This window comes from Trachurus trachurus, assembly GCF_905171665.1.
Source record: "Trachurus trachurus genome assembly, chromosome: 13".
NCBI lineage: Eukaryota > Metazoa > Chordata > Actinopteri > Carangiformes > Carangidae > Trachurus > Trachurus trachurus.
The window spans coordinates 10,499,925-10,519,718 of record NC_139892.1 but is presented as its reverse complement, the minus strand read 5'-3'; the positions used below and the strand labels follow the sequence as shown (position 1 = coordinate 10,519,718).

General features: G+C 39.9%; 1 protein-coding gene across 1 annotated transcript in view; it reads right to left on the bottom strand.

Annotated features, from left to right (window-relative positions):
- LOC310996207 (beta-secretase 1-like) overlaps window positions 1–19,794 on the bottom strand; it is a gene marked incomplete at its 5' end in the record, with an annotated part of 61,265 nt that overhangs the window by 29,828 nt on the left and 11,643 nt on the right. The window contains 6 exons of the mRNA XM_083985590.1: window positions 14,246–14,334; window positions 15,429–15,600; window positions 16,439–16,588; window positions 16,763–16,864; window positions 18,981–19,115; window positions 19,232–19,369. Coding sequence (XP_083841716.1) covers window positions 14,246–14,334; window positions 15,429–15,600; window positions 16,439–16,588; window positions 16,763–16,864; window positions 18,981–19,115; window positions 19,232–19,369 — 786 coding nt within the window. The remainder of the gene's footprint in view (window positions 1–14,245; window positions 14,335–15,428; window positions 15,601–16,438; window positions 16,589–16,762; window positions 16,865–18,980; window positions 19,116–19,231; window positions 19,370–19,794) is intronic.

The window sequence follows — 19,794 nt, the reverse complement described above, 5'->3', positions numbered from 1 at the left end:
GCGCTGGCAGCACTGTTGAACCAATAAAGTACTTATTGTAACTGTAACATGGGAGTTTCTTTTCTTTGCACAAAACACACAGGTATAAAAGATGCAGTTTCTTATCTTGTGAAGAAAATACTAATGACACAAACCCCTTCATCTTTATGTGTTGTTATAGGTTGTTTATGTATTTTATTTAACTATGTGTATGGGGAAACCATAACCTACACAATATACAGTATATGATTCATTAAGATACCATATTTTATACCATGTAAAATAGCTGAGATATGGTCTTGTTATTTTGGAAATGTTATGTGATATTGGCATGGACATACAGCATTACTTTTTAAAGAAAATGGTATGACAAATTTTTTTAAAGCAATTAATATTCCTTTCACCTGATACTTAACAGTATGCTGTTGTCTGTGGTTTCACCATCTGATAATAGAACGATATTATAATAATTAATGTGGTTTTTAAACAAAGTTTTCTGGGGAATTTTAGGATAATATACTAATTTAGAAGTTCCATTAGCATATCCACAACTGATTGTTTCTACTGTTTAAATAACCTTATTTTGCCTAATAGGATATTTTTATAATTCTGTGATTAAAAAAAAAAGTATTAGTAGTAGTTTCATATTTAACATATTTTAGAATGAAATATATTGTGTTCATGCACAATTTTTCAAACTATTTGAAGGGGCTGATATGTATCAACAAAAATACCAGGGAAAAAAACTGTTTTTGATTTAATGTCTTTTTTAATTGGTTGTTGAAATGCTTTATTTTTAGATATGCTTGGCGTCCCTACAGTAGGTGGCACAGTGTGAGTTGCCTCTTATGTACCAACATGTCAGGCAATGTTTGTCTGAAAATGCCATTATAATGGCCCTAATAAGCCCTTGAATGGGCTATCACAATGAACTTGAACCCCTTCCACACTGTCAACATACATTCTTGTATACATATTACATACACAAAGGTACTAGCTGAGGGGCTTGACCCTTCTTAAAGTAAATGCTGTCTCATATGTGCCTCAAAGTATGTATGGTTTGTATTATTAACATAAAATGTTGTTGTTTTTTAATGGCAATAGTAACACATGGTACTGCACAATGTGTTTCCTCCCATGTTTTGTCTGTCTTTTAATTTTTTTTTAACTGTCATATATGCCTGAAATAAAGATCATATATTATTATCATAAATCGTCCTTCCGGTCCTTCCTGTTTAAACGTCGGGGGCGGGGCTTATAAAAGCGTCGCAGCTGATTGGTTAACTCCTCTTGACCCAGGAACGTCGCCGGACATCCAGCGTCCACTCGCCATGACGTAGGACGTACGGAGGGTTGTGGTTTGTGTGGTTTATGCAGCCTTCATGCCCCTTTTTTTCCCTCTTTCAATCATTTCATTATTATTAGGCTACTATTAAGTTTACTATTTTTCTTTTTTATTTAATTCATTTACTTCTTCTTTACCTTATTTACTTAAACCTTATCTTCCCTCCCTGAACTTAGCAATTGTTTTTCTAATTTTATGTATTCCCTGAACGCCCACTTATTTATTTTCCTCTTCATTAATAATATTACTTATTTTATTTACCTACTATTTTGCCCCTTCTTCATCACTACGCCCTAGTTTTTCCTGTTTTGTTTTTTCTTTTACTCAGAATGGACAACTTTTTTGCTCCTATTCTCTCTAGTATTATTATTATTTATTCAATTCATATTTTATTTTTTTCTCTGGTTACCTATATATATATTGTGTGCATAATAGTGCATTTAAATACTTAAAATGAATTTATGTTATTTAATATTTGCTTAAAATCATTGCCTTATATATAATTTACCCCTGTACACAATACTGCTATAAATACTTAAGATGAATTTATGTTATTTCATATCTGAATTAAATTATTGCCTTTTTGGGCAATTGATCAACTTAGTTTCTCCTTTGAATTTTCCCTAATTAAACTCCCACAGTTCAGGTGCCCTGGCTTATTATTAGGCTACAAGAGCAAGAATTATTCTTCTTTTCTTATAGAAATGAATGTTGTAGAAGCCTGGTGTTTTTGTTCTGCACTCATCCTAAGAGAGGTGTGTGAGTGCCTTGTTTTTAACCTTAAGATGAGGGGGTTCATGAATTATTGCCTTATTTTTATGTATTTGATATCTGTTGACTGCAGGAGACTTAGAATTAAAAACCTTAATTATGAAGAGAAACATTAAGGCTATTTTTGGCTTTCTTAGATATTTGCATACATTTCTGTTATGTCCTTATCAGTGATGTCACTTAATACCAGAGGCTTGCGAGATAACTTAAAACGTAAAGCCCTGTTTTTATTTATTAAACAACAAAAGACTGATTTCTGTTTTTTACAAGAATCACATTCAATTATAGATGATACTAAATTCTGGAAAAATCAGTGGGGAAATGACATATGGTTCTCACACGGCTCAGAACGATCAGCAGGAGTAACCTCCCTGAAAAACAAATTTGAAGGAGCTATACTACACTCAGAGAGTGACCCAAACGGTAGATTTCTTATATTAATTATTAAATTTGATGACATTATAGTCCTTCTGGCCAATGTATATGGTTATAACACAAAAACTGGGAATGACTTCTTATTTGACACCTTGGAATCATGTTTTCTATCTTGGTTATCAAAATATCCAAACTTGCTGTTTATTGTTGGTGGTGATTTCAATGTCACGGTTGATGACTCTGTAGATAGATGGCCTCCGAAAAACAGAACAAATTCTCCAACTAATGTAATGTTATTTATGCAGAAATTCCAACTGATAGATATCTGGAGGAAAAAGAATCCAAGTACTAAGTCATATACATGGGCTAACAAAACTGGCACTTGTAGATCTAGAATTGACTACTGGTTAATCTCAAGTAGTCTAGATGAAAATAATATTTGTGCTAACATCTTGCCCACTCCACTCACAGATCACAAAACTATAAATCTTCAAATTAATTTTAGACCAAATGCCAGCACTACCCACCGAAATTCATATTGGAAACTCAACAACTCAGTCTTAAAACACAAAGTTGTTATAGAAAAAATTCACTCCATAATAAAATCTCACTGGCATAGAGCTTTAATTGATAAATGTTTTCTTAACAACTGGGAACTACTGAAATTCGAGATAGCAAAATACCTAAGAGAATATGGATCCTCTCTGGCCAAATTAAGAAAAGAGGAAGAAACAAGAGTGGTTACCAAAATTGCTACTCTCACTCAGTGTATGCCTGAAGATCTGACAGAAGATGACAAACAAGAATTAATTGAACACCAGATCAAACTAGATGAAATGTACAGAGTCAGAGCAGAGGGAGCATATGTAAGATCCAGAAAACAATGGTTGGAGGAAGGAGAACAAAACACAGCATATTTTTTTAGACTGGAAAAGTCACGCAGTAAAGCGAACTGCATTCGAAAACTTAACATTGATGGCACTGTCACAGATGATCCACAAAAGGTATCCAATCACTGTTTAATGTTCTATAAGAATTTATATAAATCACAATATGATAAAACCGCTACAGATGATTTTTTTGGATATCTTTCTCAATTAAAATGTATTAATAATGACCAGAGAGACATCTGTGACAAGCAAATCACTTTGGAAGAAGTCAGTTCTGCTATCCAGCAACTTAAATTAAACAAGTCTCCTGGTACTGATGGCTTAACATCTGAATTTTATAAAATATTTGCTGAAAAACTTGCCCCCTTCCTCCATGGTGTATTCACCGAATCCATTCATAAACAAACTCTTCCTCCTACCTTAAACCAAGGGCTCTTAACACTTATCCCAAAGCCCAATAAGGACCCACTCCGCATAGATAACTGGAGACCTATTTGTCTCCTCAATAATGATTATAAAATTTTAGCTGGAATCTTTGCCAAAAGACTTAAAGCAGTACTGGATTACATTATTGATGAAACGCAAACAGGATTTATGAAGGGCAGACACATATCCAACAACATAAGACTTGTCCTGGATCTTATTGATTATGCTGACTACTGCCCTGACGATAGTTTTATTTTATTTCTGGATTTTCGTAAAGCATTTGATACCATTGAACACAAATTTATGTTTCAGGCATTACAGAAACTTGGTTTTGGTAGGTACTTTTGCTCAGCAATCGAAACTATGTATAAGAAAGCAAACTGTTCAATTAAAATGCACACAGGTACTTCCCCACGTTTTGATTTGAGCTGTGGAATCAGGCAGGGATGTCCTGTGTCACCATATTTATTTTTGATATGTGCTCAGTTGCTCTCTGACCTCATCAAGCAGAGCCCCATCAAAGGGATATCCATAGCAGGCAAGGAAATCATCATTAGCCAACTAGCAGATGACACTTCCTTATTTTTAAAAAATGCCTCACAAATTTCTGTTGCTATTAACCGAATTTCAGTTTTTTCCAGTGCATCCGGACTTCACCTGAATTTAAGTAAGTGTGAACTGTTACCACTTAAAAACTGTACTCTTTCATCTATCTCCAACATACCTGTAAAAGAGTCTGTCACCTATTTGGGAATCACCATCAACAAAAACACAAGCAACAGATGCTCTCTGAATTTTACCCACATTATAGAAAGAACACAGAAAAAATTCAACTCGTGGTTTCAGAGAGATCTGTCCCTTCAGGGCAGAATTCTTTTATCTAAAGCAGAGGGCTTATCCCGGCTTACATACACAGCAATATCTCTGGAAGTAAATAAACAGACCACTACTGCCATTGACAAAATTCTTTATAACTTTGTGTGGAAAAACAAAATCCATTACATTAAAAAATCAAGTTTAATGAACTCATATGAGAATGGAGGTTTTAATTTTTTAGATTTCTCCACTCTTAATAACACATTCAAAATCAACTGGATCAAACAATTCATCAAAAACCCAACTTCAATCTGGAACTTCATTCCCAACTATATATTTTCCAAAGTCGGTGGCCTTAATTTTCTGTTACTCTGTACCTACAATATTGAAAAACTTCCCATAAAACTAGCCAACTTTCATAAACAGGTACTTCTTTCCTGGTTTTTGATTTATAAACATAACTTCACCCCCCACAGATATTATATCTGGAATAACAGGGACATACAATATAAACACAAATCACTTTTTCTAGAGAACTGGTTCACCCACGGCATTATTTTGGTTAGTCAGCTTTTCAACTCTAACGGCACACTATTATCATATTCAGAATTTCTAAACAAATATACACTTCCTATTCCTCCAAAAGAATATGCAATAGTATTTGATGCAATACCCTCTGGTGTGATTATGTTATTAAAAAATGTTTTGTTACCTGAGTCTGACCCCTTACCTCTGGAGCCTGTACAGACTGAAGTTGGTCGAATCTGCTTCTCAGCAAAAAACAACCGTACTGTACGTGCATTATTTCAAAAAGAAAACATCAGTACCCCCAATGTTGTCTCATACTGGAATAATTTATTCACAAACCTGATCTGGAAAAACATATGGTCCCTCCCCTACAAATATTTTATCACAAATAAAATCAAAGAAGTATCCCTTAAACTAATCCATCGTATCTATCCCTCCAATTTATTTATGCAAAGATATAAAAAAGACATTAATGAACTCTGCTCATTCTGTAAACAGGCTCCAGAAGATTTTGAACATCTTTTCTGGTCATGTCCTCATCTGCAATCCTTTTGGAAAAATGTAACTACTTTTATCCGTCAACATTTCGACAAAAACTTTGCTTTGGACTATAAAAATGTATTGTTTGGTTTCTTTTCAGTCTCGGCTTCCCAATTAAACCAATATTATATAATCAATTTGATATTATTTTTAGCCAAAGCTCATATTCACAACCGCAAATTTACAAATCAAATACTTTGCACTCACCGTTTCAGAAACGAAATCAAACAATACATCAACCTAATTAGTCAATCTGAAAATAAGAAAGCCATCAAGACCATAGTACTATTCTCTCTGTTTCCACGTTTTTGAATAGACCTCTGTTTGCCTAACATAAAATGTACTTTTCCTTTGTCTTCTCCTGCCTGTCATGATACTATGTAACTGAACCTGTTGACAGTATTCCATTTTTTTTTTGTAACCCCCTCATCCCTCATTTCACATTGTACATCCCAACTACAATCGTCAATAAAAAAAAAAAAAAAAAAAAGTGTGGTTTATGCAGCCCCCCTGTAATCCTCTCAGCAGGCACGCCGATTTTTTCCAGTGGCCACCCGTGGTACTGCAACAAAAAATCCCATGGGGCCCAAAAAGGATTTTTCCCATAGACCGCAATAGTAAAAGAGAAGCCTGTAAAACTGTTCACAGGACACCTCCAGCTGTAACCTCCGTTAATTACTAATCTTTGTATTCTATATTTTTAAGTCATGGACTTTTTATCCGTCAAAATGTTTTCTAACAGCCAGAAAAGCCACAGAAAAGTCTCATTTCTGGCCGTGACGTCACGGCTGTGTCCGTGCACCAGCAGTGCGCGGTCGTGTGTGTCTCGGGACCGAGGATGCCTGAAACTAATGAGACGCTGTCCGGAGCAAAAATCACTCAGAAAAGTGGAAAACACCGCTCAAAGGTGAGTTTTTGTTTGGTCACATCGAGTTAATTTAACTTTATGATAGTTAATGTCTGTTATTAGTCTCTTGTCAACTCGTATTCTTAAACGTAACGTTTTAATTGATGAGATCGCCTCGTAGTGACTGCATTTACTGACGTGAAACCGGACTGTTTTACATTACTGCTCCTGTAAAACTCATATTTTTCAGTAATTTTAGCTTGATAAGTCATTTATGCTGTATGTGTGTGTGTGTCTGTCAACAGTGTCTCATCGCGGCTGATGTTCAACACCTGTTGCTCCGTTCACAACGTCCACATTAATTTATTTTACGGTTTAATTAATGCCAAGCTGGTCAAATGTAAACCGAGACTTGTCCAGACTCCTCCATGGTCGGTGTGTCGTGTGTGTGTCCTGACGGTGCAGCTGCTCCCCGTCTTCCACCGGGGCCGGAGGAAGAACCGTGGACGTCCTCCTCCTCCTCATCCTCACCGTCGTCAGTGTGTTTGTTCAGTGTCAGTATGCTAAATGATCACTTAAACTCATAATCATATTATTAAATTGTTCGGAAAAAAACCAACATGCTTGTGACTTTTTTCTTCTTCTACCAAATCCAACATCTGCAACTGTGTCTAGGGCATTCGTGTTTAATTAAAATGTCTGGTTCTGTAACAGCTGTATTAGTGGACACTGATATTCTGCGTGTTGTGGAAATATTGTAAGGTTAAACTGTTGAATTACAAAGAGTCTCATCCACCTGAAGGCTTAATGATGATGATGAAACTATGAACACAGCCAGTACAGACAATTATTAAAAGGAAGATGCATTTGCCAAAGAGCTCTCACTGTCTTTAATCACAGTGTGGTTGATAAAAACAAAACACGTGTGACTAAGTTTATAATACCTCCACCAACGTCCTGTAAATACAACTGGTGAACTGTGCAGCAAGTTAAATATATAAAAAAGGTAAGAGCAAAGCCCTCATTACATTATTTGAGGTGTTCTGGGGTCATCTCTGTCATGTTTAACAAAAATACAGTTAATTATGATGTATTTTCCATTGTGATTTAAGCTTACAGGTTCGGACTAATTCGTTTTCAGTGTAACATCGTATATTAATGAACTGTCAAAACGATTTAACGATCATATAAACGACCGTAGTAAACCTACGATCGTCCGTCTTACTTTTTAAATCATTATCTTTGTTTTAAAGTCCGTGTGAGTCCTGTAAAAGTCTTAATACTCATTCCTTAAATCCACAAGTAACACATACATGAACGCGCAGCGCCAAAACTAGAACGGCGATTGCTCGTTCTCATTGCCCCAGTGCATGATGGGAGACCGCAGAGCATTATGGGGGGTGACTCAACTGCGCATGCTCTATGGGCCCGATAACGCGGAAGTAAACCCGGAAGTCAGAAACTTTTTCGGCGTATGCGCCAGGCGAGCAGCTTCCATTGAAATGAACGGCGGCCATTTTCCAGTCCGGTATCCAGTTAATATAATACATCCATGGGTTTATGGAAAAGAAGGAATGTCACGCATCTTTGGGTGTATTCACACCATGGATGTATTATATTAACGATTCACACCTGTTTAGTGCGCACCCTGGTGCGCACCAAATGTTAAAATGATACAATGTTTCATTTTTCAGTTAGTGCGGTTGCTTTCACACCTGCTTTTTTATCACTCGGGACCAAACTTGGAGAACGTCACGTCTCCATGACTACCGGTTGGAATCTGGAAGCGCTGATTGATAAAACTTTCATGATGGAGACTCCAGTAGGGCCGGTTGTTAGTAGCTCTGGTCATTTATTTCTATATTGTTGGCATGTATAACTCTGTTTGGTACTTCCGGCTGGTTTCCGGTTGCGTTCACCCAGCTCGGTCCCGTTAGTTCCCGGTTAAACGTTAAACACGGACCTCCGCTGCTCGGTAATCAGTTGCTCCACGGACCCGCCGACCTGTCCGGTGTCTGAGTGGACTCAGCGGACACGCACCGACCGGCTGCCCCGCTGCTGCTGCTGCTGCTGCTTCGTTTGTGGGGACAGAGCTCCGCAGCACCGGAGCACCGGGCGGTCTCCCCGCTGCGTTAACCCGTTGTCAGCGACTACGGGAGCCCTTTTAGCTCAAACGTGTTGAGTTCGCCTGGCAGTTGGCTCGCACCAGAGTGCGGTTGCTTTCACACCTAAACTAGTGCGCACCAGAGTTCGGCTGGAGCCGAACCGAGACCACCTCCTCAGGCCGCACTAGTTTTGGTGCGCATTAGAGTGCGATGTGCTTTCACACCAACCCAAACTGGACCAAATTTAGTGCGCACCAGATTTAGTGCGCACTAACACTGCAGGTGTGAATACACCATCAGATTGACAAACTGCTTCTCAACTTCCTGTGGAAAAATAGAACACACCAAGTGAAGAAATCTGTTTTAAAAACTCAAAAGCTCAAACAATTTTTTAGGAACCCCAATGCGATCTGGAACATTATTCCCTTTCATATTCTGTCAAAACTGGGTGGATTAAATTTTTTCTTAGTATGTAACTACAATATTGACAAAATTCCAGGTAAAATGTCAGCCTTTCACCGGCAGGCCTTTCTCTCCTGGTCCCTTATCTTCAAGCATAATTTTTCACCTCATAACTATTACATATGGAACAACAAGGACATTTTATTTAAACATAAATTGAGTATTGGTTTAATAATAACATTGTATATGTGGCTCAATTATTCAACAGGAATGGTCTCCTCTATTCGTATAATGAGTTTTTGGGCTCTATTTTCCTGGCGCTAGTGCAACAACGTGCGCAGCGGATTTGATAAATTGGCAGACTGCTGTGCACCGAGATGGGTGCGGTCACGCAGCAGGGGGGAGGTGTCGACAGATTCACCTTGGCGCAGTGACAATTTGTTGCCGATAGACCGCGCGGAGAGTGGGCCGAAAGCTCGCCAGCTCCAACCTGGTCTACTCTCAGCGCAAGGCGAAGCGCAGCCAGCGCAGTGGCAATTTGACTGCCCAGTCAAATTATAAAACAATAAATAATAATAATAACTAGAAAATTTCCTCTCGGGAAATTTTGAATGGGCCACGGGGCTACTGCCGGTGTTGCCATCTCTGTCAACATGGGAATCAAACCCACGTTTGTGTAACTGTAATCACATGAAGCTGGTTCTAGAGTCTCTGTGTGTGTGTGTGACTATGAGCTGCATCCTGTGTCAGTCTGATTTAGCTGTGTCGGTGTTTATAAACATTTAAACTAGGGGTGGGCAAAAATATCGATATGGCAATATATCGTGATACGTTATACCGCGATACGATATCGATATTGAATATTTAAATATCGATTTTTTTTTTCAAAAAAAAAAAAAATTTCAATTTTTTTTTCAAATAATAAATCATGTTTCAGACCTAAATCCAATTGAAATATGTTGTTGTAACTTGCACTTGTATAAAATGGGGGCGGCGCTGTCTTATAATGTTACAGAAAATGATTTTTAAATACCATGAATGGAAAATTACATAAAACAAGTTGCTACTGACTTTTCAGTATCATAAAGCACTGTCTTGGTTTACATAAGACATGTTATTAATGTTCATGCACTTTAATGTCTCCAGCTGTACAGTGTTTATTCATTTGTACATTGTACAAAGTTTTGGAATAAATGCATGAGACTTTTTCCTTTTTATGTTTTTTTTTTCATTCACATATATCGTGATATATCGTTGATGAAATTTCTTGCAATATATCGAATATCGCAGATATCGTGTATCGTGATATTATCATTATCGTGGGCCAAATATCGCCACAGTATCGAATCGTGAGTTACCCATATCGTCCCACCCCTAATTTAAACGAGCGCCAGGTGGATTGTTTATGAAGTTAACGAGCTCTGGCCTGAGGATCACAGAGGTTACCACGGCGATAGGGGCCCCGCAGGCTGAGACAGACAGAAACGTGGAGAAAAAGAGCGATTTTCTGCCTCTGCACCGGTCTCACAATTAGGCTTAGCATGACAAAACGGTAACTCCTATCAGAACAAAACACAGATCAACGTTGCTCTAAGGACTTACTGAAACTTTTGGTACGATTTGGTGTTTCTACAGTAAATATTTTGGCGACGCTGGCAGTTTTAAAACATCAGGCCATTCTGCTTCTCTCAGAAAATATTTGTATTGGAGTCAATGAGGAGCAGAGACAGACGTGGCCGCACTAAGAGGCTCCGAGTTTAAATTCTGTAAGTCTCTCTGATATTTTGAGCAGATGATATGAGAGATAACAAGTTTGTCTTACAAATTCTGAAAAAATTATGTGTGTAGAGTGTAAATTGTGGCCGGGCCGAGTTTGGAAAGAGAAAAAATCTGGAGTTTTTGCTATGAAATAGCAGTGCCCCACAACTCCACTGTAGTGTTGGGGGTAGGGTGGCTGCTTGCCAACCCCAAGGTCACTGGTTCGAAACCAAGGGAAGAACTCTTGTTATGTTATGTTGAATTCTGCTCTCCTCCCCCGCCTTCAATTGGTTACAGGTGTTTGTTATCTCCTTGATTACTCGTACCAGTTTGCAGCACATCATCACATTACAATGAATGACAGTCTTGAAAGCAGTGTGCTCTCTGTAGCCGAGTGGCAGAGTAAAGGCTTAATGATCATAAGGTCATGGGTTCGATTCCTGCCTTAGTCATTTCACATCATTGCTTGACTTTTGATTCCAATTATTCAGCTGTCATTGGACAGTCTTTGATTCCTCATAGTATAAAGCTCATTGTAACTCAGGTTCTCTGTGGCCATATGGTTAGTGTGTTAGGTTACCACTCATGAAGTTGTGCGTTCAATTCCTTCCATGGACATGTTTCTTGTATGCCATTCCGCATGTCTTTGTCAATTTATTCTGCTAATTCAGCATGGTTCAGCATTGGGTTTCAGCATTCACACGCATGTTCCGTTAGGAAATGCTGTTTCTAGTTTATTTACTTATTGGTTTATTAGCGGGATCATCACGCGCCGCATCATCACGCGACCATAACAAATAAAACTGAAAACAAATAAACTATCATCTCTCTCAGCAAACCACAATCAGCCTCGGCATCATAGTGAGCAGATATTCACATCTCCCATCTCAGGTAAATTCTAAAGAAAAAAGAAAAAGAGAGACGCTCCGTGATGCCTCCTTTACGCACAGCTGTTTGTTTATGTTGTGATCTGTGCACATGGGTTTAAATATAGGTTACTAAATATGAGTGTCTTTATTAATGGAAAAGGTGTGTGTGTGTGTGTGTGTGTGTGTGTGTGTGTGTGTGTTTTGTTTTTTAGTTTTTTTTTACTGGGCAACAGCTCTCAATATGTCAGAGCAAACCTGGATAACATCATAACCTCCTCTGTCCCAGATTACTTTTGCATCATCAGCCCGTGAGGTCTGTTCACGCGACCGGACACTGCCAGCTTGGACCGGACCTGGGGCCGTATTCACAAAGGGTTTTATCTTACCGCTAGGAGTGCTCCTAACTCTCGCTAAAAGTTTTTACGTAGGCGTTTTTTCTTAAAAGCTATTCACAAAGCCGCTGAGACCTACTCTTACTAAGGATAAATCACTAAGAGCAAACTAAGAGTGACGCCCTGGTGACGCCCCGTTGCTATGGATTACGTCAATTCTCGTGCACGAATTCAAGGCGCTCAACACGGTGATTGGTTGTTGAGTGCCGGCTGTTGAGTGCTTTTTTGTCCCAGTCCCTCCCTGGTTTCATCTGTGTTAATTTAGTCAGGCTGAGTTTCCATTACGCATGCCGACAGCCTTTGATCTGTCATCAGTGTGAGGGACAATCGATATAGATATACGTGTATGTGCTGATTCAGATAGTTACAATAAATAGGGGTTATTGTGATTATTAATTGCATTTAAATGTGCCTGGAACTGTGGAAACCTGCCTGTGAGGTCTGGGTGACGTGTGCGCACTGCGAGCTGGGCAGTCAATTGCCTCCCTCTTCCACGGTGAAATCAAACTTGCGCCTCACGCGCGCGGCGGATTTAAAGGCGAGGAGAGGAGCTCATTTGATTGGTGAAGATCTGACTCGGCTGTGTCAAACCCACTCCACGCCTTCTCTCCTCCCTCTATGCCACTTGCGCCGGTGGGAGGGAAGTAGGCGGGATGCGCCCCGCTGCGCTTCGAAGGAAAATTGCAAACTGCTCCTGGACACGCCTCGTTGGCGAAGCGCAGGGCAGATCCGCTGCGCCTGCGCTAGTTTACGAAATATAATATTCCTGTATCACCTGCAGATTTTGCCAGAGTTTTTGGAGCAATCCCATCTGGAGTTTGCATGCTATTTAAATCTCAACCAAGAATGGAAACAAGTCAGCTCTCCCTGTTATCCTTGTCAGACACCCCAATAGGTAAAGCTTGTCTGGCCGGCAACCATGGGAAAAACAATAAATTAATAAGACTCCTGTTTAAAAGGGATGCCACCACAGTTCCATACGTGATCTCATACTGGAACAATTTTATGGAGGACACCGACTGGAAGAAGATTTGGCTCTTACCCAACCGATACCTGTTAACTAATAAAGTGAGAGAAATTTCATTTAAGGTTATTCATAAATGTTATCCATCCAATGACCACATTGTAAAAAGATTTTAAAAAGACATTGATGTGAATTGTACTTTCTGTTCTGTACATGCTGAAACTGTGACCCATTTGTTTTGGCTCTGCCCTATTGTGCAAAAACTATGGAGTGATATTTGTAATTTTGTTGCTATCAATGTTGATGGTGATTTTATTTTGTTTTGGAGGAATGTTCTGTTTGGGCTCCCTGACCTGAAAAAAAACAAGGAAAAAGCCAACATAACTTTTATTATCAACCTTATTATTTTAATGGCAAAATTTCATATTCACAAATGTAAGTTCATTAAAAACCTTTCTTTACTGCTTTTAACGGTGAGCTCAAGCAATACATAACCTCCATCAAATTTTCAAACAACCAGAAAGCGATTAAGACTATCAATATATGTGAAAACTTTAACATTTTTTTGTAAACTTATAAATTCCCCCTGGCGTATAATATAAATGTGCTTTATTAATTGCATTTTACCATGAAAAACTGTTTTTGTATTGTGAAACAAAGTTTTGAATAAAAAAAAAGAAAAAAAAGTGTGGTTTATGGAAATAAGATGACAAGCTTTATATTACTCATTAATGTCGCGAGGGACAGGTGAGAGGCAGGAATTCAGTCGAAAGGCAAGATATACAGTACAGGCCAAAAGTTTGGACACCTTCTCATTCAATGTGTTTCCTTTATTCTCACTGAAGGCACCAAAACTATGAATGAACACATGTGGAATTAACAAAAAAGTGTGAATTAACTGAAAACACGTCTTTTCTTCTTTGCCTTCTCTTTCTTCTTTTCTTCTTCCTCTCCTTCTTCCTCCTCCTCTATCTCTGCCCCCACCAATTCTAGTTTCTTCAAAGTAGCCACCCTTTGCTCTGATTACTGCTTTGCACACTCAGCATTCTCTTGATGAGCTTCAAGAGGTGAACCTGACCTGAAAATGGTTTTCACTTCACAGGTGTGCCTTGTCAGGGTTCATTAGTGGAATTTCAGTGAAAATATACAATGTAAATAGTCATGAAAATAAAGGAAATGCATTGAGTGTGTCCAAACTTTTGACCTGTACTGTAGGCGATGGTCGTGAGAGTGGACACGTCCGTCGGGGGGATGTTGTAGCCGCAGTCCTCCAGGTCGATGCCGTGGAACGGGCCCTCCACCGAGGCTGTGCGAAACTCATCGTGCACTGGGAAACGGAAGAATGGGATTGTGGGTATTTTTTTAGAAACACAAACATCAGGAGAACAGATGCTAGATCAACATTCACGTTCCTTATAAAACACTGTAATCTTTATTCGTTCTATGTTCCTCCGACTGCTCCCTCCTTCCTGTAGTAAAAATTTAAATGAAAAATTCTTTTTTTTTTCTTGTTATGGTCACTGCACATACTGTATGTACTGCTTATGTTTTTGTTTTGTTTTATTGTACTTATACTACCCTTTGTTAAAGGGGAATTACCGTTTTTTACAATCTGGACCTTATTTCTAGCATAAAATACGATCATTTACTCACCCAGATAAATTTGGTGTCATTACAAGTCGTTCAGACGAAATTAGATCCAGCCGAGAGCTGCGTATATACATATAATGCGAGTACACGGGGCAGCCTCTAAATAACACATTATCCGCCGCAAAACTCGTTCATTTCATCAATATTTAGTTATGATACGCTAGTGCTATTCCCCTCTGAGTTCGGGGTTAGCTGTTATCAACATCCGGGGTCTGTAGGTTGACCAACCAACCTCTGACATGGATGATGTCATCTCTGAGCGCCGCGCCGCACGGCTTGTTTGATATCATCCAGGTCAGAGGTTAGGAGGTCAACCTACAGACCCCGGATGTTGATAACACCTAACCCCGGACTCAGAGGGGAATAGCACTAGCGTATCATAACTAAATATTGGTGAAATGAACGAGTTTTGCAGCAGATATGTGTTATTTGTGTTATATGCATTACGCTGCCCTGTAGACTCGCATTATACGGATATACGCGGCTCTCGGCTGGATCTAATTTCGTCAGAAGGATTTGTAATGACACCAAAGTTATCTGGGTGAGTAAATGATCGTATTTTATGCTAGAAATAAGGTCCAGATTGTAAAAAAAAACAGGAATTCCCCTTTAAGTCTTGTATTGGTCTTCTATGGTTCTTCTATGTATTTTTCATTTACTCTTACAACAACCTGCCTGGGGACTACACAATATTGACATGTGTACAATGTCCATTAATATGGGCTGCCCCCAATCTAAATAAAAATAAATAAATAAAATACAAATCCTCACCATGGCAGGTGCTAACAGCAAAGCCGATCCGTTTCTTCTCGCGGTCAAAGACCACGTAGAAACCCTCCATGATGACGGCCCCCATCACTGTGCCAGTGCTGGACTGGGACACTGCGAACTTGTAGCATTCCTCCTGGGTCGAAGCCACGTCCTCCACTGGCCGCAGATATTGCTGCACAGGGACAGAAAGAGACACATCGAGGAGGTGAGTGGGTGTTAGAAACATCACAAACACACCAACATAAAGTCCTCTGCTCAGCTGTGTGCACCTTTGTGTTATCCTAAATTATAAACAAGACATAAGTTACACTTTTAATTTTCTTTATTTCCTATGCAGTTGAAGTTTGTTTCTTACATGTTCTGTTTTTATGTTTAACTGAACAATGACAAATGCATCAACTCAACCTAATGAATCCAGCATCAGTCTTGTTATTTCCTGTGAATATGCTTCTTGGACTCTTTTTCTCAGTCGTCCACAGGTTTGTGGCCCTGAACTCTCCCTGTCGAATCTCACTCATTACACAACCGCTAAGATTTAAGGCTTGTGGCTTTGAAAAGGAAAATGTTTCATGTCTTTTCAGAGCTTTGTGAAAAGCTTTAGAAAACATATTCAAAGCTGATTCTCTCTTCTTCTTTTTTTTCTTCCATCACAGTATGAAGCACGCCTCTCTTCTATTGAAGACTAGATGAGAGAGTTATCTGAAGGATACAGCAACTATCTGTACAGTACGAGTGCACAGAGAAAACGAAACTCAATGAAAGCACCTACGACTTCAGAATTACAGATGAATTAATTTAAACACCTTATGTAACTATAATTTTAATTAAAACGTCATGTAGATAGAAAAGTTACAATTTGTCTTTAAACAGTATTTAACACTCTTATCATAATTCTTTTAACCCTGCACAAGAAGGGGATTTAATGTTATAATTATGTATCCAGGGGGGACGGAAGTAGCTCAAGACTTCAGGATAGTTGAGAACTTCTTTTATGTGACCACATTTGTTACCTGCGGCAGGATGGAGATTCTAAAGGACTGGTTGCGGTTTTCACTCATCAAGTAGAGGGAGATGACTGGGAAGATGTGCCAGGGCGTCGTGCCGGCCTGCCAACACACCAGCTGCTCCCCGAGCCAGAACCCAGACGTGAACTGCTCAGTCTGAAAGACCCATCCATCCATTATCTCCTTTCCCATACATGCTCATTACAAATCAAGGTCACAAGTGGAGGCTGGACGTTAGAAAATTCACTATTGTCTTATTTGATACTGAGTTAATTGACAAAATCAATTGTTGAGAGACAGAAAAAGTGAATATGATACATGGGGACTGACCGAAGAGGCTGCTTCAATAGCCTTGACTGCAGCCTGGAAGACTTTCCTCGGCAGCCGGAGGTTGGTGGTGCCACTGTCCACGATGCTCTTATCATAGTTGTACTGTAAAAGACAGAGGAACATTAATTAAAATCTCTAAAATGACTTGTAGTATCAGTGTTTGACCATTAAATCGTTCCTGTCAGTCAAATATGTTTCCACTTGGCATTTTTATGTAAATGTATGTGAGTCAGTGACAAATAAGGGTTGGCAAGTTGAACAATTTAAACATATCTTTAAAAAGAAATAAAATCAGATTTGTACACTTTGTATTCATGTTGGTCATTTGAAATTACATTTGGCAATTCTTTTTAACAAAAGTAAGACTCAAGCCCATGAAAATGTCAAACGGTTTAACCACAAAAGAATGATAATCTATTAAATATTTGATCCACCTACAGTGGATTTAAGTGAACTTATAAAAAATACATTTCATCACGAATAATATTCTTACAAATAATGTAAAATTTGTCAAGAAACATAGTGTTGCATCACAAAAGTGAATTACATTTATTCCACATTTGAATCCAAATGTATTTTTATGTATATAGTCAGATTTTTATGGAAAAAATATACCACATTGACATTGGGTTGCATCATGTCATTGAGCCATGTATTGTATTGTACTTCATGTCTCTGCTGGAAATGAGACCTCGTGTCTCATTGACATTAAGGGCCCTAGTCTCGTGGACCGGGCGAAGTCTAACCTCAGCGCAGCTTCGCCACGTCAACGGGGTGTGGCCCAGGTCCATTTCGCAAGATTGGTGGGCCGCGCAGTCAGACTTAGACCAGCGCAAGCCCTCCCCTCGTCCCTCCCACCGGCGCAAACGGCAAAGAGGGAGGAGAGAGGGCGGGAGGGAGACAGGAGGAGGAGAGAAAGGCGTGGAGTGGGTTTGACACAGCCGAGTCAGATCTTCACCAATCAAATGAGCTCCTCTCCTCACCTTTAACTGCGCGGCGGGTGATGCGCGCTGCAAGTTTGTCATTTTATACTTGGACATGGACGGAGGAGACAGCGACGCCAGAGGCCGAACCTCTCCCCGGAGGAAACAGCTGTGCGGTCCGGAGGCCCGAGCTCAGAGTGACCAATAATGAGTTTACTAATATACTTAACCAGGATTGATCTGATACACTGAGAACCGGTGCTCAGTGTAAGAAACAACAACTAATAAACTAATAAAGAAACTCACATTTATTCAAACCCTGTGTAAGCAAGATGAGAGGTGTAATCACAACATAAACAAACACCATGCGTAACGGATGAAATCAGCGTAAAGGACGCTCTCTCTCTCTCTCTCTCTCTCTCTCTCTCTCTCTCTCTCTCTCTCTCTCTCTCTCTCTGTCCGTCTCTTTTTTTTCTGTGAAAGAGATGCTGAGTATAGGCTATATACTGACTATCTGACACAGAGGCTGTTGTGGTGGACTAAGAGAGATGAAGATTTGTGTTTTGTTTTTCATTACGGCTGCCTGATGCGGTCGCTCGCGCTAATGAATTAATAAGTAAATAAATAAATAAAGCGATCATCACAAGGGCAGAGTGCTATCTCAACACAGCAGCGACATGCAGTCATCCACCCTCAGTCCTGCTTGGGACATCCACAGCTGCTTTTCAGTGCCAGTTCGTCCCTGCTGTGTTAATTCAGGTGGAGTTTCCTTTACGCGTGCCACAGCCTTTGATCTCTGCTTTGATCTGACGTCAGATGTGACAGGACAATCTATATAGATATAAATTCACGTGTTGATTCCATTAGTTGCATTAAATAGTGGTTATTGTGGATATTTATTGCATTGAAATGTGTCTGGAACTGTGGAGATCTGCCTGTGAGGTCTTGGTGACGTGTGTGCACTGCAGGTCAGTCAGCCAAACTTCCACTGCACCTGCTGCGCTCCGCCCTGCGCTGAGAGTAGACCTGGTTGGAGGTGGCGAGCTTTCAGCGCAACCTCGGCGAGACATTTTCGCACAAAACTTCCACTGCACCAAGCTGAATCTGTGACGTCTCCCCCTGCTGCGCGGCCACGCCTATCTCAGCGCAGCGCGATCTACAAATCTCCCAATCTGACTTTGCGCTAGGCTGCGCTGGTCGAAACTTGCATTAGACCGGCTGCACTACCTTGCGCTACCTGCGCTGCGCCAGGAAACTAGGGCCCTAAAGGTTTAATCAGTAAAAAAAGCTCTCACCTCCTTACAGTCCATGTTGAGGTCCTGTCCATTGACCTCAATACGTATGATGATGACCTCATAGTACCATTCCCTGCGGATGGGCGTGTACCAGAGCTCTCCGACGTACAGCGACGTGTCCACACCGCCAATGATCTGAGAGCAGAGGGTGGAAAACAAAACAAAAAATCAGAATTCAATACCGGCTCCAAAATATGATACTTTATGTGTGTGTGTGTGTGTGTGTGTGTGTATGTGTATGTGTGACTCACCATGCTGCCGCCAACAGTAGCGCTGCCCAGGGAGTAGTTTTGGGTGAAGCCGGCTCCACACAGCTGGAGAGAGAAGAGGTTGGGGACGGGAGTCTGACGAACCAGAGAGTCGAAGAACGGCTCCAGTGTCTCGTCAGGCTGAGGAGGGAGAGAAAGACCCGAGCTGCTATTATTAGCCAGCAGCTTTACATTTCTTAAAGATTAAACACTTCATCTGCCTCTAAAATATCATTTTCCTACAGTACGTACATGCAGCCAGTACTTACTACTGACTTTTACCACTTATTAGTTTCCACACAATAAAATCCAGTATTAATACACACACATACATACTACAAACAGATTAAAGGGTTTGGCCTCATGTTTACAAATAAGGTACTACTTTTATTTTCCCACGAAACCCTCCAGATGTTGAGAACAACATCCTTCCCCCAGATCCACTGTCGTCACAGTATCATCCTCTTACACCAGATTAGGAATTTAGAAAGAAAAGGAAAAGAGTGGAAAGTTTATCTGCTCAAAATTCAATTTTGGCGTCCAATCGGACTTCTGTCCTCGTCCCA